General features: G+C 35.5%; 1 protein-coding gene across 5 annotated transcripts in view; it reads right to left on the reverse strand.

The window, feature by feature from the left end:
* Positions 1 to 21,275, reverse strand: part of LOC110464787 — a 54,915-nt gene that overhangs the window by 17,561 nt on the left and 16,079 nt on the right. For 3 of the 5 annotated variants that reach the window (XM_021520209.1, XM_021520207.1, XM_021520208.1), the window contains 3 exons: positions 12,783 to 12,882; positions 9,578 to 9,603; positions 8,635 to 8,715 (listed from right to left, as the gene is read on the reverse strand). In XM_021520209.1, the coding sequence (XP_021375884.1) occupies positions 8,635 to 8,715; positions 9,578 to 9,603; positions 12,783 to 12,882 (207 nt within the window). Of the gene's footprint in view, positions 1 to 8,634; positions 8,716 to 9,577; positions 9,604 to 12,782; positions 12,883 to 13,062; positions 13,786 to 15,767; positions 15,958 to 21,275 lie in introns of those variants that run through there. The other 2 variants (XM_021520212.1, XM_021520210.1) reach the window with 2 other exon arrangements.

The raw sequence follows: 21,275 nt of genomic DNA on the forward strand, positions 1-21,275 counted from the left end.
AGGAATACTGTGGAATTCGCATGCACATAGATGCCCGTCGTTTGAATAAAGCGAGACAGTATTTATAAGGCAGTATATGAAATATAGTGAAATTTCCAGTTTAACTTGAAGATGGTAAACTACACCACAAAGTGGCTGCAACCCTACCGATATACCATTTTTTTCATATATATATCAAAATATCAAATTTTGGAATGCTTTACAAGGATACTGTCCTAGACATGTTCGGTAAGTGTACGTCAAAATTGTAAACTGAAGCATGTACAGGTAACAAATGAACTAGCTATAAGCACCAGGATGTACTGTATTATCTCTTTCGAAGACAGGGGTTCAGGATCAGTAGGCTATTTAGTACATCAGAGATACCAGGACATTACGTAAGTTTACTATTTAACTTGCGACGTATACCCTTAGTGTTTTTACAGCTTAGACTGCCAACAGTGTTCGAACTAACTTTTATTTAGAAAGCATACGTCTGAGGATTCCTGAGAGATTTACGTGTGTCTTTTGATTGATAAAGTTTATATTAAATGAAATTCAATACCTACCATTGAAGAAAAAACTAATATACTTCCACTACTGAATGCCGTAGAGTTAAATAACAAAAAATGTATCATCACTAGTTACTGTATTTATATAAAGGACACTTACGAAACACATTCCACCTAATTTATATTGACATTAATGTACTTTTAACGCATTATAATTGCATCTATGGGTTTTTGTTATCAATTCTAGTAAATGTTGAAATAAGTATATTGGTTAGCCACGCCCACAATATCACCTACATTTCAGACGTCTTTCAATCAGTACCTGACCTATGTTTACAGATCATTGTTAAAAGATACGCAGCGCAATGGTACCCATTATGGTAGGTTCCTCGTACCCCCAGTTCTTACATATGTATTCCTGTTCCATGTGACGTACTGTCAATATGGACTCGACGTGTACATATATTTGCATCGATTAATTATGGTTCGGTGTCTTTGTTCCCTAATCTGATAACGACTTTTTTTGTATTTTTTAACACAAAACGATTATTTAAGTAGTGTTACAGATATACACGTTATCGCCTCCGAATGGTTTACGAACCCCAGTTCGTATTCTTTTGGGTAACAATTTAAAATCAATATAGATATAAAGACATTTAAGCCAATTCTTTTCTGAATCCAATTATTTTGAACAGAAAAACTTATCTTAACTTTGGCGATAATGTAGAGGTTTGACTTAAATACGTCATAATGTTTTATGATGTTCAAAGGGCGTTAATTATTTGACGGGATACATCTCCAAAATAAATCTTCACGAAGTCTATAAATAGAACATTTGAAATTAAATACCTTGACAAATGCCGGTAATTATTTTGTAACCGATATGTGTGTTACCATTTACGTGTAGCTGATTAATTAAAGCAACAAAACAGGTCACTTGACATTTATTGTCGGAGGTCTGCTGATAGATAAAAACTACAAAACAGGTCACCTTAGCTTTATTATGTGAGGTCTACATGACACACCGGTTAAATCACTTAAATGCAAAAGTATTCTTTAGGTTCATTGTGTGCCTTTTGGTGAAAAGTGTCTGACCAATGTTTACCGATCATTGTTGAAACTCAATAGCTACATCAATGAACATTTGCAGCAATTGGGCATACTGAATAAACGCCTGCAATATTTGCCCAATTTAACCAACACTTTGAGGCTGCCAGATGCTGAGTTCAAATTTAATTTCGTTTAGGTTTAAGTAGAAAAACGCCCCAACTCAACCAGAGGCGGGCTCGGTGACATTCGGACAAAGTCACATAAGCTTGATTTCGCTTCATCATTGTAACTACTTAGATACCAATATACCCATGCACGGAACACTGAAACATTTGTGGCTAATGGTTTTGCTATTTCAAGGACTCTTCATCCCAATGTCGAAATAACAATACATATCACATAACTGATAACTGTGCGGAATATTTCTTCATGTGATATGACATGTTTCAGTAACGGGCTGTGATGACATATTTAACATAACACGATATAGCATGCCTGCTCCATATGACAACCAACAAAGAATGTAAGTGTATCCTTACTTACAGAAATTTCTTCCAAAGGAGGGGACAGCGATTTTTTCTGAATATTAATATATAAGCACAATATCCGATTGATCTTGTTGGTTCAACTAAAGTGTTCCAAATATTATCAGGACCAAACAGCATAAAGAAGTATTGATTATAACGTGTTGTTATGCAAATATAGCATGTCTATTGTAGCATGTTACCTACTTCCAAAGTCTTGATTCATGACTTTAGTTTGCAAAACACTTCTACAGTTATGACAGCCGTGTTTACTTCAACTATTACAGTCTCAACAAAATTCAATTATTATAAATAACATCCTCAAATTTTAAAACCAATTTCGTACTACCAATTGACTTAGAATGATAAGTAATAGAAAGTTTAACAATTACAATAATTATATGTTGTAAGTCACTCGTAGCTTGTTATGCTAACCATTCTTGGAGGATTATCCGCCCCAGACAAGGACTTACCACGGTAATTAATCTAACTTATTTATGGATTAGTGGAATTTGAAAGGATGAAAGGTGATAACAGACCTGAAACGTATTGATTGGCATATTCTAAATGTCCATTATAGGTTGTTAAGATACTACAAGCTGTAATCTTCCTGGTATTTCTACCGTAATCGATCGTTTTCTATATCAGGTATACCTTGTTCTATTGGCATATAGGTTCACTCGTTAGCAAACACACCGGAACGACGAGACATCATTTTGGTCGATAAATGTGCGATTTCATTATTTTTATACCATAAACGCATCATTAATTATGACTTAAATATATTCACTGGTAGGCTTGGTTATGTCTTATACAAGTCAGAAATGCATAGAAGGAATCGGATTACTAATTAAACAATACAGGTATTATACACACAATTTATAGATAATCAATACTTTCCATCACATTGATGACGCATGATATTAAGGTAATCATATTTGATGAAGTATATATTTGAATTTTGTCACAATGTGTCATACCTGCACTGGAGACGAGTGGGTATCGTGGAATCTCGCGGCGATATGGTTGCCAGTATTGATAAATAAACAGATACGATAATAATTTGATTTTCAAACATAATTCCTCGATGAAATGCAATGATATACATGCCAATATCAAATGTACTTTAATTGTTTAAGACGATATACATTAAACATAACAACGAGTAGTATCAGACTTCCTCTAACAATACCTCGTACCTGACAAGACATATGATGAGTGTCACAGCCTAATTAATCACAGTCCAGGTGGAAACTAGATACCACTAGCCCGACCATGAATAAGTAGGAATATAACAGTACACGAGGTATCAATTTCATATTAATAAATCGTGCCAGATTTTACCTGACAAACTTACCCTCACAGACTTGCGTTTCCGCCGTTTGTTTCCCAGTTTAGTCCCCATTTGTTACGACATCACGGTATTCTTACAGGTTAAATGATAGTGTTTTGTTATCCCAACAATTACAACCAACAGTATATATATAAATATATAATATCCACTGCGTTATAGCACCGGTAGTGTCAAGTCTCACTGTTACAACATTACCAACAATGTCCACTGATCACTGTAACACAGAAACCACCCTGACAGTCCGAACACCACGTGGGGTAATACCGTACATTGATGAGAGCTCTTGTCTTATAGATAGCTTTGTATCAGACGGCGCGAGTGTGACAGCCTACACAGGTATCACACAGGTAACGAAGGCTGTAGGCCCTAATCTCAACCCAGACAGAACAAATCACACAGGTAGAACATACAGCTAAATTTCCAAACACCCTAACTGCTAGGTCACGTGATGAGAGAAATTCAATGTTTAATCAGTGATTATAATTAAACCTCACATGAACAAAATCTGAAATGTTAACAAAAGGCATTAGGCCTTAAGTGTCCCCGGTAATCTTGATCCTATTTTAATAATTATTCTGAAACAAATCTGCATCGTGAACTAGTGCTATACAAACACATTAAGGAAGGCGAAGAGAATGTTGACACTGAAACACTACAGCTGAACACATATAACGATGGCCTATATTGAACTTCCATATCAACTTCCCCGTTATATGAGAGTTCTAACTGTACTTTAGTAAGCCAGGGAAGGCAAACATTTTACACAACGGTCTCATTAGTCGAGGTACCCATATCTATAGCTGATAATAGAGAATCGTGATGTATAGTTACTAAACAGACACTTGAGTACATGACATTTGCGTTTATATAATATTGGGGTAAATTAACGCCATCACGTGATGCGTTTAGAAAAGAAATCCTTACGATCCCTCTGACGTATTCTATATTATGATATATGGTAATTAACATTAATATATATTTGAAAATGAGGAACTTTGAAACTTGAAATATTTCTACATTCACTGGTGACTGCTGATGATTTTGTTTGTTATAAATACGTATATATACAGAAGTGACTGGATATGTTTTTGATTATTGATAAAATGATAATTATATTATGCAATAGCAACACAGGAGGACTAAAACAGACATCGAAGTCGATATAAAAATCACAACCACGTGAAGCTAGGCAAACCAAATCAAAATGCAAACTCACAAAATAATTTGAGACGAATCTATATACCCGTTTCCCGGACCACCTATGGCACCCTTCGTGACATCTCTAGTCAAGTACAAAAATGTATTATATCACTGTCGATCTTAGGAGCAGTGAACAAGTCTTTCGTTATGGCATGCAGAGAAATGCTATACCGTAAATGTATAAATTTCAGCGGTAGTCTTATTTAGCGCCTTTCGCTCTTTAAATATTGTGCGAAATTATAAGTAAGCCAATTGAGGTTCCTGTATATTTTCTATTGCATTCTTTGCGTGTGCATCAATGCGCCAATCAATTACAATTTGGTAATGCGCTAAAATACGCATGCTTACAGTAGTTAAAGAATTAAAAACAACGTATGCCTTACTTAATCACTAGATAGCACATGTGGACATATTAAAACTTATCACTTTTAATACAACACACACACACACACACACACACCCACACCCACACACACACACACACACACCACACACACACACACACACCCACACCCACACACCTTTTTCAAGATTTAGTACATCTATGCAGAAAAGAAAAGACTAATCAAAGTAAACATTTTCTACTGCTCTACTCATGATTCATCAGTGGTATAAAGAATGCAATGATGATGACTGTAAAACACCGCCGTGTAACAGTAGGAAAGCTCTGGTTTGGTAGCTTACTTGATACACAGAATGCTTCTATCGAGATGTGACAGGCTCTCGAGAGGTGAAACACCTGTGAAATGTGAACTCAATAAACAAGGTATTATAGGGTAGGAGACTTCGACCGGATAACCTTTCCTACAAGTTGGAAGTTAAGTGAAAGGGAATTCACATCATTGCGACAGTGATCATGGACACNCCCCCCCACCCCTTCCCCAGAAAAGATACAGATACATATCTTTTATTTGTCGAGTAACAAAACCGTATATACCATAATTGTAATTACGAGACTATCTTAACATCATGCCATTCGTTCCTCTATTTTGTTCTTTAATAGGGCGAACCACTTTCAATAATGAATTTATATTTACCTTTCTCTACAGTTATGCAGCACGATAGTGTTAGGGACACTAGATGAACAAATAGAAACGATAATGGACGATGGGGGATTTCCGTTTAAGGATTTTTTTATCGGAATTCTGATTGTGTTGTATTTGGTCACATAATTATTACCGATTCAAAGCTTTAGGATATCTAAGATCTAAGCAATACTACACAAGACAGTACTCCGTAGAATGGTCATGCATACTTATATGACATATATACACAATGCTTGCATATTAATGATTCGTCTATTAACACTTTGGTCATCGAGCCAGAACCAGACACAAGTCCTTCTCGTTGCACCAAGAACTCAATGTTGTTTTGTGCCATGCAGTAAACAAACACGTTCTACCGCAGACCACCAACTTTAAGAGGTCAGGTTATCGCTGATTTAAAGAGGCTTCAAATGTGGCTTTAATTAATGTTGTCTTTGTGCATTGGCAATCTTATCTATTGATAAGGCATCGACGTTACCGAGTACAACCCGATTAATTCTGCATATTATATACAATTCATTGTTAAATGTAGACTTTTCTAAAACAAAAGCCGTGCATTAAGCCAGGTTTCCCACGGTCCGGAATACTGATTTCTAACATTACATGTACGGAGTAAATCACTGGCCCTATAGAACAATGGACTAAAAGCATTGTGTGATAATCATCTATCGTTTGATATAAAAACACAACAAAGAGGTAGCGAATGCATCTTGTAATCATAGACGTCGATAATGGTTCCAAGTGTCAGGACAGCACAGAACGGACATATCACACCTCCACCATGCTCCGATCGACTGGCTACCGGCCCCTATGTTTTTTTGGGGGGTTTTTGTCAACATTTTCCCAGTTGCTCTATTCTACTAGTTAACCCCCCCACCACCACCACCACCGCCTAGTTTGAAATTTAGGACAGTCAGGCAACCCAGATATCTAAATGATAAAAGCCTGATTTTCATGTTTTTTCCCGTTATCAATCTAACTTTCACGAGACAGACGCCAGTCTGTCCAAACACCAACGACAGACATGAGAGTGGAAATTAATTACAATTAAGACGCAAATCTGTGTTAAAACTTATAAAAATTATAGGTATTATAACTCTGCTATTTCTATAACAATAAGTGTCCATTCACCAATGTTGAGAAGAACAAGACAGGTGGAGAAAAGAAATAAAAGGCAACAGTTTTATAGCAGAAATTGACAGCGATTCAGATGATAATAGAAATATATATATATATATATGAATAAAATATATACGTCAAGGACAATGATCAAAACAAAATGATCATAAGAAGAAAACATGTAAATATAAGATTTCTGGTTGTCATCTCTAATCATAGTAATGCAGTTAAAGAAAAAATGGCGAGGGTTATCAAATGATGAAGTTTTGAACAACTCGACCATGAGTGTTAGAGACAAGCTATAACAAATCGGGAGGTAAAGTTTAAAAAAAATAATGTTTTGGAGGAAAATATTGCAGAAATAATGAGTCTGTCTCTAATCAATATCTGAGAGTAATGATATTGATTCCAAGGGGAAGAAACCTATTTAAGAATAAGTGTTGATAATTATAAAGATATCACGGATTTAAATTTAGCTTAAGTTGACAAAACTTTAAACAATTAAGTTAATATTATATACACAGAACGAGATAATAATACCGTTATAATAACCAGGTAATGATTTTGTTGTCTCGATGCACATATAGACAAATGAATGGTGTTGAGTGTTTGCAGAAATAATAATAATAATAAAAAAAAACCTTTTAATATCCAAACAAATAACACTGCCATATCTGATAGTTTTAGTTTCACCCTCCAAAACAAGAGTCTATACTAATATGCTTTATAGAAACCATGACTGGAACCATTGAACCAAGTAACATACTATCATATCAGTATGGACTTTAGCAGACTGCCCGTTCCGATCGCGACTCACAGCTTATACCGCCCAAGGACAAACACACGTGTATGCCCACAACACAATCGTTCAAGCATTAGAAAGCATGTTTTGTTCTAGAATAGAAATCTTGTACAATTTAATATACGCTCTGACAAAATGTGGAAATACATTTACGGTGGATCATTGCTTATATAAAGTTTGTGGTTGATTATTTCCATCAGACTACGTTCTAGTATAGTCAATAAACTAAAGTGGATATTCTGCATCGCATGATCACATATTACGTAAGAAAAGCACTTGAAACCCTGCATTTTCTCTCTGATCAATATGTATCACACATTGAAGACATTCACAGACCACAGGCAGCGTCAACACCTATCTACAATATCAATGGACGTAGGTCCTTATATGATACAAACGTTTAGTCAAACGTTTAAATCTGTGTCTTAGACGGTTTTTTATTCCAAAAAATGTCATTAGTATATGGTTATCGTTTATGAATTCAGCTGACACATAGTGAGCTGAATACAAAAACGATAACCATATATTAAAACACTAAAATACGTTTTGCTCTTCATATGTTTTTCTCTCTTCTTTTCACTGCACACATAAGCATATTAAAGTACATATTAACAAACGTGTTAGAAGAAGTATCTCAGTCATAGGTAAATAAATTATAAGTATTGGATACATACAGTTGACAGTGGTTGTAAGTGATGGTATGTATGGTACGGTTATAACGTTCTATAGAAGAAATGACACACACCCAGGACATTTAAACGTGTATATAAGTGATCGACATAACCTCAAGTCACCTAACATATACTATATTGGGCGCCATGTTGTTTACGTAGCAACAACACGACAACTTGATTATCAGCGGAGTCAACCTACACGTGTCTGTGTGTACGTTGATCAGTCCTAATTTGTTCATATTTTATAGCTACCTGGCTGATATTCACACAGACCTTATAGAAAGTTGGACCCCGATTATCTGACTCGACTGTTGTAAAGCCCCTATATCACAGTTCCCAATCCCCTGTGACGTTTAGTGAGATTATAGACTTACCTGATAAGCGGATGTTCGAAACTTGTTCTTGAGGTTCATGCTGACGTCTCGGACCTGGTCACTCAGTCTCCGGAACTCCAACTGTCGGAAATCAACATTATTCCATAAGGCTGTCATTTTTGTCCTTGTCTCTAGCAACGGTATCTATGACTGTCCATGTATATGTTTATAAAACCCCTCCCGTCCCTCCTTCTCATTTGTGACTTTCTTCTCCGCGTCTTAAGAAGACACTTCTTATTCAAGTATCCGCATGCTTCACCTTCACCATGATAGACCATCAGGTCATGTAATTTGTTAAAAGTTTGGATCTCACTGTACCAAGACTAGCGGTGGAATGTGTAGGTACACCTATAACTATTGACAGTACAGATCAAGACGTTTACACACACTCCAACTTTCCACTTAGGAGTTAACTGGTCTATGGGTATTGTTGACTGCAAATGACCGTGACGCCCTGACTCAAAAGGCGTCTCCAGGTAAAACAAAAGTGATACTCCAGTAGTAAGGTACTGAGTGTACAGTCAGTGCATTCCAGGACGCGATATGCCCTTGCATAGCTGTATACTCGGCCTATATCTATGTAATATCCGGCACCATCTAATTATAATTCATTTTATTATAATTTATTGAACCCGACACTACCATCTGACCGAGCCGTCCTAGAGATCGGAGAGCCGAGCTCGTATTGTTAGGCTATAAACGCTACACAAAAACCTCATTGGACATGCCGGTGTATTTAGCTATACCTGCCCTGCTTATTAACTTTGTCAATTGAATTTTAACATATTCAAATTGTAATCTAAGTAACGTTCAAAAAGAAGTCAGTCTGGGCATTAATGTATTGTGGTATATACGCATTATATTACAAAATGTATAATCGGATTTACTTTAAATTCCAAATGGATCTTTACCCGAGGTATAGACAAGAAAACATAAAACCTACCTTGGTCAGTGTGCACAGGTTCTCTTCTGTAACAGACGTGTATAAAGTATTAATAACATTTTACATATATTACACCTTAACTATTCCAATGAGATATACAAATTACATGCTTGATTCGGTTGAGATGGCATATTGACAGGTGACCTTTTTATGTATAACGTATATGGGACGGAAACTATGGTATCAAATTATACATCTTTGTTAGTACGATAGCATGGTTGAAAGAACAAAAGGCATATTAATTCAAAGAGCATTGTCATAAACGGTAGACGTGGAGATAATACAATTGTCCATAGAAGATATCCAAGACAATGCACTAAGTTAGATCGTGTGCGCGTCGGTCAGAGGACGGATGACGTGATTGTATTAGCCATGACTTAATACAGTGAGCATACAGAGTCACCATCATACCATGTAATAGTGATATAACTCATACACTGACATACGAGACAATAGCCCCTCTACCTAACCCCACACGCTGTACGTAATATCATATAGGACATAACACAGGAATGTTCAGGGTCATATTATATCTATAATATTAATGGTGACACACATTTGGAAAATGCTTCTATACAAATGCCTTATTTCATTTCAAATAAAAAGAACGTTATTTATTACTAACTGGTCAAATCAACATAAATGTCATTTATCGAAGATTCCAGCAAATCACCAATACTTTTTTTTTACCTTACTAATAATAATAAAAATGAATTGAGAAATTACGATCCGAGGATTGAAACATGTTTTATTTGCCTCAAGGTGTAATCCATTTTATAAGATCCCGTCGGGAATTAGAACGATTGATGAATTGTAAAGAACATGCCGAGCGAAGTGTTCGGTGTACGTTATTATGTTAGCATAGTAATTCTTCTGTTATCGTATATGTGTGACACACCATCTAATAACTGGTACCCACCTACAATTAGCGGAACTACTAAGCATGTTACACGTGTTTTCCCTTTATTGGCATGTAAGAACCGGGTGTCGCTATTTGATTAATCTTGTTCAGTCAAGCATTTATAAAAGTATGTGTACATGTTAATGCGAGTCAAAATGAATAAATCCAATAAAATTTACACGACATTTTAACACTAACAGCACATGTGTATATAGGATGTTTTCTTATTTTACTCAGGGGAGTACATCGCCCTTTTTGTATGTGGCATTTAAAGCATTAATGTGATTATATTACACCTACACTATTTAGTGCAGGTTCTCTCACACGAGGTAAGTATTGATCGCCGGTATTGGCACAGCGTAGAGACATAACTCATGTAAGGCAATATAGGGATAGAGGAATGAAAATGACTAGTATTGTATGATAAACACTTATATATATTGTGTACATAAGGTGTGTGTGTTTGTATACAACATCTCGAGGGAAAAATAATTGATTTATTATAAAAATATAATTATGAAAAGCATACTTGTGATGATGTAATTGATTTATTACAAAAATATCAATATGAAACTCACACATGTGATGTAATATTCAAGTAAATCTTCTTTTAGAAATTTCGATTATGTGTTATTAACAAGGATTCGATTACACCTAAAATTGCGTTAAGAAGTTTTTTTATTGAAATTTAAAAACTCTCAATGATCATAACAAGGGTTTCTTTCACTATTAGTTGCTGTCATCATGAACGTGGACCATTGTATGGCCTATCGGTTATGCTGGGGATCAATACCCGTGTTGACGAGTCATACCTGTCACTGTTGACGGATCATTACTTAACCTTGAAGCTATGTACGACCTAATGTTGTTGGATACCAGGGCACATTTAAAACAGGGCTTTATACAATGGCGTGTTGAAAAGAAAGAGGAAATTGTTTTACTTTTTAAAAAACAAATACCTTTCACACTAAGTAAACTTTGTACATACTGAAGATCGAAGACATATAAAGGGACAATAACTCAGTTTTCAATCTCTACAATCAAAGAAAATTATTATTATTGTTATACACAGTTATGTTTCCTTTCAGTAAGTTTTCCACATGGACATTAAAACTACAAAGTTCAATCGAATATTTATCATATCTAAGATATAGAATACCATGGTATGTAACGGTATATATGAATTGCATTTCTTTTCACTCTATTAACGTTTTCGACTTGAGCAATAAATCATATTTCTTTTTTCACATTATAAAATAATGAATAATTGTAGTTATCTCCGTTCTTTTTTCAGTTCTTTTGTTGCCAATAATGTAGACGGTTCTTAACACCTGATAATGGTTCATGATATAAGAAGTAATGATTTAAAGTAATGTGTTTATCAAGACTGATTATTGTAGCATGAACGGTCGATAATGATACAGCAAGGTTATATCCTGACAGCTACATGTATATGATCACAAACTTAATCAAACTTGATTAAACTACCGCGTTTCCTTCAGAACTGACCATACAGCATCGTGCCAAAAGTATTAGCAACTTGCCCGGATCTACTCTATATTTCATACATTTCTATCTGCTTCATTGAATTTATCTGTAGTCATTTACTATGCCACTGAAATGGAATAAGACATCACGAAAGAAATTTAACTGAGATTTATCAGATAATGTTTTCATACGTTCCCGTGGAATGATTTACAAGATAAGACCAGTTATTTCTTGAAATAACATGTCACTGCTATTATTTCGCAATGCAAAGAACAAAGTGGTTTTGCAAAAACGATCTCATCTGATTAGCATGACATACCTTGAAAATACATAGTTATTTGTATTGTTTACAAAGTCAGGATTAAACAGGAACGAACTGACCGGCTACCAAAAACAGGGTCAGAACATAAAACGGATGGGTATGAATCTTGTTGACCCATTCTGTTTGTTGGTTTTGATGTAGACTTAAGTATGATATACGTTATGTACACAAGGTGTCCTATCAAACAGTCATGAAAAGAGTAAGTGGACAACCTATCAGACAGAAGAGCATGATCCCGGAAAACGATAAGACTAAGAGCTGTTTGTCCACAACCACTTCAACTTTCACAAAGTTAAAGTCTGGTGAGTAAATATATCAACAGTGCCAGCAAACAGATCAGTAACACACACTGTAGGCGTTGTATCCAATTTATCCTTGGCTATGGTAGCATGACCTTGACAAAGTGTCGAGATTACTTTCAATAAGAATGGAATAAAAAAAGTCAAACTATGACCATCTGCTATGACGTCTGATTTCAAAGTTGCATTACTTACTTTCTTTGTCATCCTTCTCATTGCCCTCCTCGCCCGTCATCTCTTCCTTTGTGTTGGTGTCTAGGGCGCCAGAAGACCAACCAAGGACTTGCAGCGTCGTCTGGAAACAAGAAAAACACCTTATAAATCAGAAGTATGCTACATTGGAGACAGAAACGCCTTTAATATCTTTTGAGTGCAATTATCATGTAAATAATGTTGTCTACAAATGCATGTTATTAGTTTTACCACATTTAGGTACAAGTAAATCGATGATATTTTCTTATTCAATAAAACATACAAAACGTATATATGCCGCGGGCGTCACGCCATCAGAAGATTTGGAAAACATCGTCTTTGAGTAGTGTATATAATAAAACAGGTGTTATGTGTTTGTCGTTCGGCACTTTTATTTGTAGTTCAGCTTAATACTTTAGGTAGAGATCTGTTTTGCACGCAATCCGTTCGGTTAGTTTTAAGTGTCATGTTTTCTACACAAACTTGTAATAATGGGTTTCACACTCAGGGAATATGAGCCCACTGTTTTATTATGAACACGTTGCACCCCTCACAATATGCTTAATATATCTGCATCAAAACCCGTTCCATGTGTGCCACACTATCCATTCCACAAACTAAACACTCTCCATTGTTTTCACACTGGCGTTCCTCTTCTTGTCAGCAATATGATATGTAAACTAAAACATAGATTCCATGATTAATGTCGCTCTGTTGATATCTTGCTGGTCAGATTATTGCATGTTGTTTTTCTGTCGATTAAGTTCTACCTACACTCTTAACCAGTTTAAACAACAGAAAACCATGAAACATCCTCCCGGTGTCCTCCTTAATAGCAAAACATTGTCATACGACAGAGAAAAGAAAGCAAACCACTCTTGTCGTCCATTGTACGCACAGTTGTTCCAGAGCTACCCCACCTAACACCTGTACACACATGGGAGGTTTACCGGAGATAAAATAATCATTATCTACCACATATAGAAATAAATAAACGTCAGTTAGCAATCCATCGATCGAGCATAATCTAATTTCTCTAGTAAAACCAGTTTTATTTAACACTGGATAGATGGCGTTTAAATATATATTCAATCGATCCAAACTATTACTCAAACAGCTTTTATCGGTAACAACCAATTCTCGCGTTTTTCACACATAGGTGAATAAAGACAGTTCGATACTTCATATTATAATGAATTCGATTAATGTGAATGGCTTTCATCTGTTACGAAACTACTCTTTAAAGCATTTGAATAAAGAGATTCAGCAAGGACAAAAGGTAAACCAAGGTCTAGAAAATAGAAAGATATAATGAGGTGTCCTTTAATATGTCTAGGACATGATTAGGACGATTAGGACAATTGTGAGCATATTATAATGAGACGGATCTATTTACTCCCACGTTATCCATGTGTAATCTCATAAATACTAATATACGAGTATCCTTTTATCACTTACTTCAAAACAAATCTTAAAAATTTCCAGTAGGCCATGAGTTCCAATAGACAGGCAACTTTCTCTGTTCTCTATCTAAATAGAAATCCCCAGCACTGAAATTAGCAAGGTCGTTCTAAGTCGATGTGCTGTTTGAACAAATTGTGTGAAGGGCTTCTTGGTGTTTAATTAATCCGCGATATATTCTTCACAATACAGAGGTGTTATTAGTCGAATTCCTCCACTATATGTAACATTTAGCCTCTAAGTGTTCATCGGTGGTGTTTTGAACGATATCCAGTACACATTTGGTGTACTTACAACACTGTTTTTCCTCTGTTTTAATGACATTGGTTACAACCTTAGTTACTGAATGTTCTGAATAATAAAATGTTCAAAAAATGGTTAGTATATGCAAAACAACCTATGAATCATTATGTTTTCAAAATGCTATTAACATAAAAAAAAATCAGACGATTTTATGTTAAAAAAGACGATGATAGATTGAAGAACGATTATACGTTAAATTAAACACAATGTTGTAAATTTGCGCAGCATGAATTTTTAGAGCACGTTATTTTCTGCTGATGCATCAATCACAATATGGAAAAATTAAAATTAAAGTTATATGATATATTGACGACATGAGGTGAAGAAAACAAATTCGTTTATTTCAAATTATTGCTTTTATATGCAAATTTAGAAAACATCAAAACGACCATTCCTATACGAGCAACCAACTAATATCATTCCAGCTTTAAATATTCAAATATCAGAGAGGTTTACAGAGAAAAATATAACCAGCATGTAAAACCTTGATGTAGAATTTATCTTCAAGATCCGTCTTGGATTAGCATAACACGTGTTAGCACCCAGACACAATCGACCATTCGTTTTACGAGTACTAACAAACATTTAATGGTTTTTAATACTTTTACAATTTGCTTTTAAATACCAATTACTGGCATGTTTACACACGGAATGTAATACATCAGCACATAAAGTGTATCATACAAATACACAATCATAACAAATCCTCGGCCATTGAAAATTGATGGTAGGATAAACTTAGTGGCACACAGAGACCGTTCGCGTTTTACAATATACATCATACGTAATGGATTCAGTACAAGAAGACGACTACAATATGAAATCACAGTTTTCGTTGTTTAAATAAGATACTAATATTCAAAAATAGTAACTCAAGTTGTTTTTGTTATACACTTATTTAAATAGGAAATTATCATAAAAGAAGCCAAATTAATGTTTTTAAAGAGAAAGGAAAAAACGTCGATCGATAAATGATACGAAATATTCATTTTGATTTATTATGCTTTACGAACGCACTCGCAGTAACAAAAATTTGAAATAAATACTATTCAAATGGTATATCCTCAAGGATAGATAAATAGCAAACAGCAGAAATATCTTCCACAACTATATTTGCTTCTGTAAATAAAGTTTTCACCTACCGTAATCTTGATATCTCCGGGTATCAGAAAAAGGAAAGCACGCGTCATAGAGTGTTCATATAAAACAGAGTAAGGTACTTACACGTTACGGACGTTGAAGTTTCTGGTTGACGTTTAGAACATTCCTCGAGTACTAACCTATTGCAGCACGGCAAGATTTGACACTAAGATCTGCTTGTGTATTGTCCTGTTTTCGTTTGATAGTTTGTATTTTTAGCAAATCAGCATGTATGCCATAAATAACACTGGTTATTAATTAATAATCTATTATCCGTCCCGTACGTTCGAGTCCCACAATGGTGTATGTAAGACAAAGAACAAGCTGTGATCACCAGGTACCCACCTTATATACGTGGTCGGAGGGCGACCTGTGTTACACTGGACATACCTCCAGAAAGTTTGGTCAACTTTACAGTAATAAAATATTCTCTAACTTAACACAAATATATTATATGGCTAATAGATAAAATATATGTAACTGTTTTTCATCAATTCACCGCTTTTTCTCTCAACCATACATTTTAATCTGTTTGATATCGGTGAAAACAACGCAAGACATGATCGGAGTTCACTTTGTTCACTTTGCTAACCGGAGTTTTAAGAAATGGGCCCATGTTTCTAATACTTCATACTGATATCTCCTTCCATAAAGGTTTCCACAACATCCTCCAACAAGGCAGATCTAACCAAAAACTAAATCCTTAGACAGCACGTGCATCTAGCATGCCTAAAAGGATAGATTAAGTCTATATCCTAGATATCGATCGCTAGGAATCAATTACCCCACCAAGATAGAATCAGCCAATATTTAAATCCCAAATCGATAGCTTTATGTATATAGGTATGACATAAGCCTTACTCTTATAGTCTCAAAAAGCCATTTATAAAGGCAACTAACCTTCATGTGGTATTTAATTTTTTTTGCCAGTAAAATAAATCCCATTTATACTTTGATGTTACATGATTATATTGTTCATATTAAAACTTCAGAGAAGAAAACAAAAATCCTTTTCACTAATGAATTTGGTGATTCTAAGAATACCGAACAGTATCTTTTTTTCTCTGTAATAGTTACGTATGCCACTACTTAAAGACATGGCTAGGGCAAAGTGACAGGGACAGCTCAGAGAACATGGAAGTTTACTTTTGTTTTAGTAAATCATGGTGTTGATTATGACTTTTCACTTTACTATGTACATGTAGGATACAACCAAAGGGCCCGAAGTATAATCTGGGATGTTCGCCGTTATCTCCTGATGAAAGGATGAAGAGATACCAAATAAATCAGCTTCACACATTACAATACTCCCATGCACACCCCACCGCACCTTTTGTCACTTCCTGAGATTCTCTTGACACATCCGCCATTTACACATTTGATAATATCAGATATAAAAAAATACTGAACGCATTTTAAAACAAACGTTTAAACAATAGTCACCACACTAACAAACTTCATAACACACGTGACGTGTTCAATTTCACAATCGTTCAATGTTGCTATTTGCAGTTTCAACACACAACATCCCATCCGTAGTTTATTTGGCACATTTGATTGAACGGTGTCTGATCCAAGTATCGGTATAATCTAAGTGTGTATGGTTGATCAATCGACTACAAAACTAAGGACTTCTCACGGATAGGCTTCAGGACTTCTCACGGATAGGCTTCAGGACTTCTCACGGATAGGCTTCAGGACTTCTCACGGATAGGCTTCAGGACTTCTCACGGATAGGCTTCAGGACTTCTCACGGATAGGCTTCAGGACTTCTCACGGATAGGCTTCAGGACTTCTCACGGATAGGCTTCAGGACTTCTCACGGATAGGCTTCAGGACTTCTCACGGATAGGCTTCAGGACTTCTCACGGATAGGCTTCAGGACTTCTCACGGATAGGCTTCAGGACTTCTCACGGATAGGCTTCAGGACTTCTCACGGATAGGCTTCAGGACTTCTCACGGATAGGCTTCAGGACTTCTCACGGATAGGCTTCAGGACTTCTCACGGATAGGCTTCAGGACTTCTCACGGATAGGTTTCAGGACTTCTCACGGATAGGCTTCAGGACTTCTCACGGATATGCTTCAGGACTTCTCACGGGTAGGCTTCAGGACTTCTCACGGATAGGCTTCAGGACTTCTCACGGGTAGCCTTCAGGACTTCTCACGGATAGGCTTCAATATATGATGAAGTTGTGGTGTCGTCATCAAGAGCTGATTTTCAATTTCAATATTTCGATATCAACCACATATTAACAACCTACATATTTGTTTATTTGACAACAGACATGATACCGAGTATCATGTTTGGTAAAAGAAACGTTTACTCCCCTGGATCAAATAATTTTGTCTCCGGCCTTTGTAGGCATTTATGATGTATTTCCTATGTTGTTTTGATGTCTCCACACTTTTCCTAATTCATGTTTTCTCTTTTTACTTCAAATACAGAATACCAGTCTGGACAAAATAAATGCATTTAACAATGTAGCTATGGTCCTCAATCTATTAATATCACATAAAAACTCGTTATTTAAAGCATTATATATATAATACATATCCTTATGAGTCTATCATATACATGAAAAAGGGAGGCAACTCGAGAATTAAAAAACCTCAGTTAAGTTGTCTCCATAGATCAACGTGTGTTGCCGATTTGTTAATTACCTTGCTAACTGAAGAAAATCCAGTTAAAACATAACGATTTAATTCCCATTGATCATGTGATGACAAGAAATGAAATATTCTCAAAAACGTTTGTCAGAATATCATTATGATATCATAAAATATAAAATAAATATGATAAATATTGAAATGATCTTGATAAAAAAAACAAAGCCGCCATGTTCGTGTCAGTAACTTATTTATAAACTGTTAGCGTTGACCTACAAATATACTTATCAACTTAATATTTCGGCCGAAGTTCAGAATCGAGATATCAATTTTATGTGTGATAATGGAATTATCAATACACGACATCTTTGTTATGTTTTGTTTTTATTGTCTATACACGTGGTGGTTGGATACATGCATACCATATAGTCTGCTAGTCAAATAGTGATCTTCAATTAGTGGCCATTGTTTCTGTTAGGTCAGAAATATCACACTATAAAGTGTCACAGTAACATTTATTACATTATTTGATCGAGTTATTCACAATAAAAGGTTCGCGCAGTGTAACCGATATAGATTTAATATACAATTATTAACGGGATCGTGTTTACAGCCCCTTGAACTCTCTAACAAATGTTAGTAAAATAATACACTGTATCCAGTCATTGAAATCTCCGTTATTGAAATCTCCGTTATCCTATAACAAAGAGAACTTTAAAGAGAACTTGTTAGTTTTAAAATTAGTTTTAAACAAAAAAAGTTACTTGTTTTGACCAAAACTACAGTAACGTTTTATATTTCTAAATACGACAGGCCTAATTCCAAAACTTTAGTTTGTCTTCAATAATAAAAACGCTAATTTAAAAAAAACTAGTAATTAATTGTCAAGTTGACAATACATGGGTATGCATGTAAATACTTAAAATAAGGAAGTCGTTTTATAAGACAAACAGTCGTACAGAGCTAGGAGTAAAAATTTGTATTTGCCTAATACAAATATATGTGCCGATTTCTTAGGGATATCTTACTGCAAGTATTTTGAATGGTTACATTCTTGTACGAATTAACATTGTTTTTGTACAAAGATCAGGACTTGCTTTTATAAGATACCAACTCTACATCGTATAAATCTTTTGATACTTGCATTCTTATAGTATTATCCTTTTAGCATATAAATGGTTTAATTTATGATCACATCGATTTATCGTAATGTATTATATGTACGGGATTAAGTCATTTCCTGCTATCAGGCATATTAGCAATTGAAATTTAAGTATATTTGTATAAAGGATCGGCCAACTGATTTATCGACTCCGGCCGTGATCAATTACGCTGAAAGAAACATGCTACTTTGACTTTACGTGCCTTGAGTTTGTTACGGAATCACGATCTCTTGAATCATGACATTTTACAGATCACTTTAAATGGATTTGTCTGGTTTTACTATTATTATTGAATGCGGTGGAAATAAATTTATAAAATCATATTTCACTCTCACATTTTAGCGTCAGTACTTTATTACAGGAAATTATACAAATATCACGCGTTTCTTATCAGTTTTTCTTTGCTGTCCCATCTTTTTCATCTTTCTTTTTACACAAGGACAATCAATATTGACTTTAAAACGACGGGGATTTTTTTTTTTTATCTCAAAACGCTTCAAAACGTTATCAGTTATTTAAAAAATAGTAGGTCTTTGTTTTAACCTTGAGTGGTAAATTGAAATTATAAAAGCTTCTTTTCTTTAACATCATAAGTGTGTTTGTTAGCCAACGCCCACTAGAGCAACAACCCCACTTCATGACAATATGCATGCTTAAACATAAAGAAATGCTATAGATATGAATGAATTGAGAATAAACCCCAATAAAGAAAGAAAACAAATTATATTTTTGAAAGTACAGTGTATACATATTTTGAGGAGCAAACTTCTCATAATATTAGCGACGATACAACGAGGCCCTAGTTCAGTCACACATAACCAATAACATGTATTCAATTCAAAGTTTGGCTGAACATCTTAATGTAGAGCTTCCCTTTACCGAGGATCCTATCGATATAATCATGAGATTTGAAGAACTTTAAACTGTCCAACTTATCCAAGTACATTCAAAATATTTCAAAAACTTGTTTGCTATACACTGAAGTGAGGTGTAGACATTTTTCCAGTTGCACTTCGTTTGCTACTTCATAAAGCCATTCTGCATTACCATTAACTTAAAGATTATAACAATTAATAATTTTAAGTGGATTGTTCAATTTTGCCTTCGATCGTTTAAACTTCTTAAAGTGTATAATGGTTATAAATGGAATTGAACCATAGTTTGCCGTCCTGTGTCGACTACTGACAATGCTCTATGGGGTCGTGGCGTCCTGTGTGGACTGCTGACAATGTTGAATGAAGGTCTGTCGTCCTGTGTGGACTACTGACAATGCTGTACGGGGTCGTGTCGTCCTGTGTGGACTACTGACAATGATGTATTAGGGCCTGTCGTCCTGTTTGGACTAGTGACAACGTTAATGAGGGCTTGTCGTGTCCTGTTTGGACTAGTGACAATGTTAATGAGGGCGTGTCGTCTTGTGCTGACTAGAGACAATGTTGATGAGGGCGTGTCGTCCTGTGTTGACTAGCGACAATGTCAATGAGGGTGTGTCGTCCTGTGTGGACTACTGACAGTGTTGGATGAGGGTCTGTCGTCCTGTTTGGACTAGTGACAATGTTAATGAGGGCGTGTCGTCTTGTGCTGACTAGAGACAATGTTTATGAGGGGGTGTCGTCCTGTGTGGACTACTGACAATGTTGGATGAGGGTCTGTCGTCCTGTTTGGACTAGTGACAATGTTAATGAGGGCGTGTCGTCCTGTGTTGACTGGAGATAATGTCAATGAGGGCGTGTTATCCTGTGTCGACTAGCGGCCATGTTGTATGAGAGCGTTCCGTCCTGTGTCGAATAGTACAACGTTATGGGGGGGGGGGGGGGGG

Source organism: Mizuhopecten yessoensis, unplaced genomic scaffold (genome assembly GCF_002113885.1).
Source record: "Mizuhopecten yessoensis strain PY_sf001 unplaced genomic scaffold, ASM211388v2 scaffold11033, whole genome shotgun sequence".
Taxonomy (NCBI): domain Eukaryota; kingdom Metazoa; phylum Mollusca; class Bivalvia; order Pectinida; family Pectinidae; genus Mizuhopecten; species Mizuhopecten yessoensis.